Genomic DNA, 8,199 nt, shown 5'->3' on the forward strand with positions numbered 1-8,199 from the left:
AGAAACCAAATGAATAGTCAAAATGGTTCCCACATATTAGAGAAATCCACACTTACCTAAATAGATACCAGCTAAGTGTGTGGCAGAGTGGTCAAAAAGGAAGATAATACCAAGGATGTAAATAGGCATCCCTGCAATTCCCTGGAGACACTGCCCGAGGATGAAGAAAGAGATGGTTTCTGATCTGTGCGGTGCCAAGTTTTCCAGACAATTTGGAATTGCCCTGTGTTCTTCATCTATGCACAACTCTTTTGAAAGGTAAGAATTATATTTTACCGAGCTGAATTCAAAATCAAATGTACAAGTAATTTGCAATTGTTAACATCGCCACGTTTTTTTCAGTTTGTTCAATATCCTTACATTGAGTATAGTCATGCACTCATTTAATAATTATATTTTAAATAGAAATTGCACAATAAAAGAAAATGTGTAGAAATACTGGAAAAGACACACATCTTATGAAGGAAACTGTAATTACTTAAAAGCGCAGGATTGTACGTACACAGATATGCTTATATACATACACATTTACACATACAGATGTATCCACAGGAGTGCATGTACACAGATAGGCTTATAAACATATACATTTACACAGACAGAGGTAGTTGTCCAACAATAAGCTCCTAGATAAAGACACAGAGACTACCAGTTATGAATGCTCAGTCTTAGCTTAGGTTTATTTCACTAGCTCCCTTCACTTAGTTTAACCTGTTTCTAGACATCTACATTTTGCCTTGGGGCAAAACCATTCATTTTTGTATGTCCTACTTTCCCACTTCCTCCATGTCTGGCTGACCCCTCATGTTCCCCTGTCTTCTTCTTCTTCTTTTTTTTTCCTTTCCCTGAGCTAAAATTCCTTCTCTTTTTGTTAGACCTAGCAGGTGCCTTAGACAGTCAAGGTAAAAATAGCAATATATCTTTACTTAATTAAATAAATGCAGCACATCTTTACATAGTTAAGCAAATGCGACACATCTATGTGACGAAACTTTGTAAAATTAAACATTCCTCAACATGTACTAAATTTTCTGTACTATGCATTCTATACTTTTTGGCTCCAGAATAAAAGTACTTGCAATGCTCTAGTTGATCTGAACTGTCAAAGTCCACCATCTGACTTTAGTTCTCTGGTCCTTTCTTTAGCAACCTTTAAATTAAAATATGAGCATGATTTTTATTAAATAATTTCCTCCTTCAGACCTATGAGCTTCTAAAATACATACTCTTATAGGTTGTATATGAATTACCTCCTTAAAATCTCCTGTACCACATTCTTGATTACCTGTGGATATTATTTGGAGAGGTTTCAAGAACTGTAAGAGGAAGACACCACCTAGTTTCTGAGAGGAATGTCTTGTCCAAGCTCACTCTTTTTGTCTGCTACCATGTAGTACATTGATTTCATTTGCAGAGAAAACTGGGAAGTTTTCTTCCTAGCCATGGCCTCAGAATCAATGGAGCTTGCAACAATGGAGGGAGAACTTTGAAACCATTAACTAACAACACATTTCTCCTACTTTTAAGTCAATGATGGCAGCATTTGTTCATAGAAACAAGACAACTAAGTATATAGAGAATCATAAAAACAAGGTATTATGCTTTAAAGTTAGACAGCCAGGTGTGGGGTATACGCCTTTCTCTAATCCAAGCATACAGGAGGCAGAAGCAGGAGGATCACTAAGTTTAAGGCCAATCTCGTCTACAGAGTGAGTTCCAGAGCAGCCAGGGACACACAGAGAGCCCTTGTCTTAAACAAAAACAAACAAAAACTTAAGATATTTTGTCATTTACTATATGGCCATACATCCATTTTATTTAGAAAACTTTGGACCTTTTTCCTTGCTTTTCTTATTCACATACTTATAGGGTTTGTGTGTTTATTCTTATAGTAGATTGGTAAAAGCTAAGAAGGTGATACTAAACTATATCTATTATGACCATCTAGAGTGAAATTTAAAACATGCACTTGAATTATCCATAGAAAATCTAGTAAAAATTACAACCTATCACACTATTGAAAAACTAATTGTCTTAGTTTCTATGGAATAAGAAATAACTCAAGGGCAATTAGGAAGATATCTCTTAAATTGTGATTTAACTTAGCATGTTATCTTGTCATGTCGTTTCTAATATAATAACACATAATGTATGCAGTGGGATTATTTATGACTTTTAAATACATGTATGCGATGTATCCTGATCAATTTCATCTCTTTTCTCTTTTTGTTTGTCTCTCATTCCCACTAGTTGGCTTCCTCTTCCCAATTAGACCCCCCATCTCCATTCTTTTTTTTTCTTTCTTCCTTTCTTTTTTTCTTCCCTCCCTCCCTCCTTCCCTCCCTCCCTTCCTTCCTTCCTTTCATTGTCTACTCCTTCTTCTGTTTCTCTTTTTTCTTAGTGCTTTTTAATGGGTTGCATTAGAATTACTTACTTTATAGTTGGTGCAGGGTTGTTTGTGGAAGCACAGGCACCTTGACAGAAACTCTGCTGCTGAACTGACTCTTCCTCTCTCAACAGCATCTAACTACATATAAATCTCCAGGATGCATAGGGACTTGTACTCTCCTTTCCCTTCCACGATAGGATAAACTATCTTGGATAATTTGTGTGCATAAAGCACCTTCAGATCCCATTTACCTTTGACTTATTCTAGAACGTCGAACTTACTAGTCCACATACCCTGAGGAGACATTTCTGAGCTTACTATTGAATAGTATCTGAATAGAGGACTGGTCACAAGTGTGTCTGCTATTGTTATTCTTAAAGAGTGAAAAACAACATGGAACTAGGGAGGTGGCTCAGTGACTCAGGGCTTTGGGGGTTCTTCTAGAGAATCTGGATTCTGTTTCCAGCACCTAACTGGCAGCTCACAACCATCAGTTGCAGGTTCTGAAAGTCTCTCTAGCCTCAGCAGGTACCAGGCACACACACATGATGCATCCAGGCAAAATACATTCAAAACACTGTAACAAAAAAAATCCAACAAAATTAATATATAAAAAATTTAAATACATTAAAAAAAATGCTCTCCTCCTTCCTGAATTACAGTGTGACAATAATAAAGAAAAAGAAGCCCTGCATTTGAGAGTGACTAAGCATAGAAATGTCAGAGATTGGAGAGAACCAACATGGGAGGGTTTAGGAAGACAAAATGTATGAAGAGTAAGAAGACAAAAAAAGGAAAGAAGGAAATAATATAATTTTATTTTAATTTTAACACTAAAAAACTAGAAAAGCATTCAAAATACTAAGTGGACTGAAAGAATTTGCTCATATTCAGGTGTTAGTAAGAACTGACAGAGAAGAGTGGCTTGCAGAGGGCAGGAGGAGGGGATCAGGAATGGAGCAGAGAGTGAGACAGGAGCACACAGAATGATCACTAGAGGACGCCTCCTGCATTTCAAATGGGGAAAGATGGGAAGAATACTAACATGTAACTGTGGGCTCAATTAACATTTCAGTGTAAAGAAATAAAGGCAATTTTCCTCCATGATATCATTTCCTACCCAACACAGGGCATCTTGGGCCTGTAAGAAAACCTAAAGTCTTTTCAAACTGGGCTCAAGACTACTTGGTGAATAGATTCATTTGTAAAGAAAGCAGCACTTCCTTTTGGCAGCAGCAGGTTCATCGCAGGACTCAGCAGCAGCCAGGTATAGGGAAAGGGCAGGTGCATGACTCACTCCTAAGGTGTACAAGCAGGAGATAAGGGACTATGAGAGAAGGCTGAGGGCACTCACGGAAGGAGGTCTGAATGATTTTACCATGCTGATGACAGAGAGAAAACAAGGTACAAACGAAGGCAAATAGCAACTATGAGAATCAAAGAAGGTGTCACTATGCTCTAGTCTCTGTGAAAGAAGTTCATCTTCATTCTGAGTAAGCTGAAAACACTTGTGGCTGTCACTGTAAAACCCAGCTCAGTAGTCTGCTGAGAAAGATGTGTGGATGGTCACTTTATAGAAAATTCTATAAAGCAAAGCTGACTGTGTGGTATTTTCATGAATTTCTGGAGAATTTTTATCTCTCTCTATGTGTGTGTTAAATATAAGAGTAACTCAAATATCCACACAAAATAAATCACTGAGCACTTCGGCAAGGGTGGATTATGAATGCTTCCCTGCTATCAATCACCAAGTAAATATTCGGAATGAATGTTGGTAGATGAACAGCGAGCGTGCACCTAATCCCAAGTAAAACAAACTGTGTGAAATGTAGATGGCATGAATAACATTCACTAGGAAGAAAAACAATTTTGCTGATATAGTTTCTTCTCAACACTGATAACAACCTTTAACCTTTAAGAATTTATTTTTATTTTTTTAAAATTGTGTGTGTGTTTGTGTGTGTGTGTGTGTGTGTGTGTATGTAAGTCAATGCTAGTAGAGGCCACAAAAAGGGTACCAGATGCCCTAGAGCTATTGTTATAGATGGTCCCTAGATATGGAACAAGGTTATATTTGAAAATTCAAGCTGGGTTCCAACTGTCTTTGCAATTTCAATTTTAAAAAAATAGATAAACATTCATTGCATCATTTATTAGTTCTTTATAATTGGTACAAAGTATGTTTTACAAGTGACATGAGGTGATATAATCATAACTGGCCTTTAAGAAACTATTAATAGTGGTAGTTACAAATCATTTCTAAAATTCAATTGTAAATATTCATGTAAAATAAACTTCAAACATTTTATAAAAATCATAAATATGCCATGCATTATAAACTTGAAAAACATTTATATACACATACACAAGGATATATCTCTCTTATTAATCATGCCTTGTTAAAACCCAGATTATCATGTACTTAAAAAGCCTATACCTGTTGAGAAAGGATCTGGGACAATAATGCTAGAAATATTTTATATTTCAAAGGCATTTCAAGTAGATCTTACTAGAATAGCAAAGTGACTGCAGTATAAACAATATTAAACAGCATGACAAAGCCACTATCGTTACAGATTCAAAGAGTAGTCAAAGAATAGCATCCAACTTTTGCAATGGAAAGAATAACTAGAAAAGTTACCCCTTCTGTATGTGTAGGCTTATTCCTATATTTGAACTTATGTGGGTCTGTGCTATCAAGAACATGAAATGAACTACTAGACTTCTCAAGAGACTTTTAACACACATAAAATTGTAAGAAATAAATAATTTTACAAATTTTCCCACAATATTCTTTTCTAGGGTCATCTTTTCTGTGAGGTAAACCAGAAAGCTAATTAATAAGACTGATGTAACTAGTCAGTAAGCATGGCTACATAAACAAGGAAGGACACACAGACATATGTCATGACCTATGCTAAATTCCTCGAAGCAATGATTTAAATAAACATTGATTAGAAATATGAAGAGCATATTTGAAAAATCTTACCTTCGCTTTCATCTATTTGTGGTATAACTTCATATTTCATGAATGGAACAGCACATAAAACGGATCCAAGCCCCACTAAAAAGGCAGCAGCTGCCACCCATTTTGACCTGTTATATCTGCTTCCATAGTAGGCTACAAATATTGCTGACAATAAGGATGTAAGATCATAAGAGAAGGACAGTGCAAATTTCTCTGGACTGGACATATAAAATTCCTTCTCAAAATACTCAGTACTCAGATCAACAAGACCAAACACAAGACCTAAAATCAAAAGAAAGACAAAAGGCAGTATAACACATTTCAATAGACAAAACAGATTACCATTATCGTCATTCAAAAAGAACTTTAATTTACACAAATTAAAGTTTAACCTTTTAGGAATCCTTTTGGAAAAAAAATGTGTACATTCAATGGATGTTACTATTATATGTTCTTGACCATTAGATAAATAAGAGCATGTGTATACATATATTCAAAGCTAGAATTGTTAAATCATTTGGATTTTGTGCTTGAAGTTTAAAATTTTTGAGCTTTCTCAAGCTCTTTGAAAAAAAGTATATATTAATGTAAATGGTTTCATGTTCCTGAACATTAAATAGCTGAGAGCACAATGTGGATTCAACCATCATCCAGCATGTGAATAAAAAAAAAAAAAAAAGCTGGGCGGTGGTGGAACATCTTTAATCCCAACACTTGGCAGACAAGAGGCAGGCAGGTCTCTGTGAGTTTGAGGCCAGTCTGATCTACAGAAGGAGTTCCAAGACAAGTTCCATAGGTATTGAGAAACCCTGATTTGAAACACACACACACACACACACACACACACACACATGCATACTAAATGAAACAAAAATAACTTGATACAAGGAATACCTAGAAAAAGTATTACATTTCTTTGAGGGAAACAGAAATAGTTATAAATTAAAACTCATGACTACATCTGCACAAAGGTTGGATCACAGTTCATTGCTGCAGTATCCATAACTGCTGTTGTCCAACTATCTCAAACACTGCTTGGTTTGCAGGGATCCAGGAGTCCAGACTCTTCCTAAAACTTCTAAAGCTCTGAGAAGCCACTCATCTCCTGCTGGTCTGCTGTCCCAGCAGTAGTCAAGGCTAGACCCCAAAAAACACAGGGCTGCTCAAACATTCATGCTGTGGATAGAATGTCTATTCTCTACTTTAACTCCAAAATCTTCAATCACCCTGTAAATTGGTCCTTCCAAAAACACCAACAAACCAGAAAACTATAGAAGATTCTGGCTACCCTTTTGATATCTACCACCCCAGCACCTCACTGGCAACAGATAATTATGAGAGCTAGCTAGTTCAAAGACAGTGGGCAAGTGTAGTTTCTATGTTAACCAGACCCCTTGCAAAGAAAAGTAAGTTTCAAAGTGGACTGACAGAGCTTAGTAAGATACTTATTAACAAAAATTATCAACGATAACATATAATAAAATAATAGAAGAAGAGAAGAAGGAGGAAGAGGTAAGAGGAAGAAGACAGGATGTGGGTAAAAACACCCTTGGATTTCTTCCTGGGATGTGGACCCAGTAAAATCTCACCATCCCTCAGTTTACAGATGAGAAAACAAAATCCAGAAAGAAAGCTGCTTTGCCAGAGTATTTCAAAATTGTGAACTGAAACCACCTCATGATAGCAATGCTGTTTTCAACTATTTTAATCCCCCGAAGATTCAACCCAGAGCTTAACTTGAGCATCAAATAACATGAACTAACACAATATCCATCATCTTCTCATCAGCTCTGTATCTGAAAGCCAGAATGATATTGACAGCATGAAGTACACCCTGCTCAGCAGGCAACCAAAGACCTGAGGCAACAACACAGCATCGGCTTAGCTGATACTGACTACATTTGTGTCTGATCACGGACCGTCTCCTTCCTGCCATTTGACAGCCTTGTCTACCTCACGACTTTACTCACCAGAGCAACCCTGCTCTTCTAACTTACCTTGAGCTAGGACCAGTACACAGTAAAAAGCGAGGAAGGCGTCAATGTTGTTGAAGCGCTGTAAAGCAGGGAAAACTAGAGGGCCCACGCCGAACGACTCTTTCAAGTGAGCTTCTTTTTTTGCTTCAGATAACTCCATGCCGTGTGGAGCGAGTGAAAGGGGGAGCATGTTAGTTTTTCTGAAACTTCCAAACTTCGTCACGGCAGTTGGAACTGTTGTCAGAAACGGGGATGTTTTCTTGGGATGCTCAGATTCCTCCTGGTTGTCCTCTTGTTTCTTTTCAACCATAGCCTCCTCTATGCTGTCTTGCTCTTGTTCTTGTTTTTGCTCTTGTTCTTGTTCTTGTTCTTGTTCTTGTTTCGGTTCCTGGTCCATGGTTTATCCGATACAGTTATCTGGATACTGCAGGTTTGTTTTGAGGCACCTGTGTGTTTGGTGGGCTCAGGTAACTAAAGCTCTCGCTAAGATAGCCGCCACTATAACCTCTGTCCCGAACGTTACTTCCCACGTAGGAAGTCAACGTCTGTACAGAGGGGTTGGCGGATGCGTCAGAAGTTCCAAGGATATATTCCACCTTCTCTGTATCACAGAGATGTAAAAGGGGGGGGGGAGGAAGGAGAGGAGGTGAACATAATCAAACCATGCTGAACAAAATGTTCAAATAACTAATAAAAATATTTTTTTAAATTAAATACAAGGAAAAAAAAAACGTTTAAGCATAGGACACGAAAACCAACCTCCAGTATCTTCAGGCTTGCTTCAGTGTGCTGTCTCTACAAATAGATGATCTTACTTGACACAGATTTGTTGAAGTACTAAAAAAATAAACAAGTAAAATCAGGAA

The 8,199-nt window shown here is 37.2% G+C and overlaps 1 protein-coding gene across 1 annotated transcript in view; it reads right to left on the reverse strand.

Moving 5' to 3' along the window:
* Positions 1 to 7,643, reverse strand: part of Slco6a1 (solute carrier organic anion transporter family member 6A1) — a 54,427-nt gene extending 46,784 nt beyond the window's left edge. The window contains 3 exon segments of the mRNA XM_050153505.1: positions 57 to 248; positions 5,379 to 5,639; positions 7,355 to 7,643. Of these exon segments, the coding sequence (XP_050009462.1) occupies positions 57 to 248; positions 5,379 to 5,639; positions 7,355 to 7,643 (742 nt within the window).
* Positions 7,644 to 8,199: the final 556 nt, after the last annotated feature.

Source organism: Alexandromys fortis, unplaced genomic scaffold (genome assembly GCF_014885135.2).
Source record: "Alexandromys fortis isolate MF-2015 unplaced genomic scaffold, M_Fortis_MF-2015_v1.1 scaffold_61, whole genome shotgun sequence".
Taxonomy (NCBI): domain Eukaryota; kingdom Metazoa; phylum Chordata; class Mammalia; order Rodentia; family Cricetidae; genus Alexandromys; species Alexandromys fortis.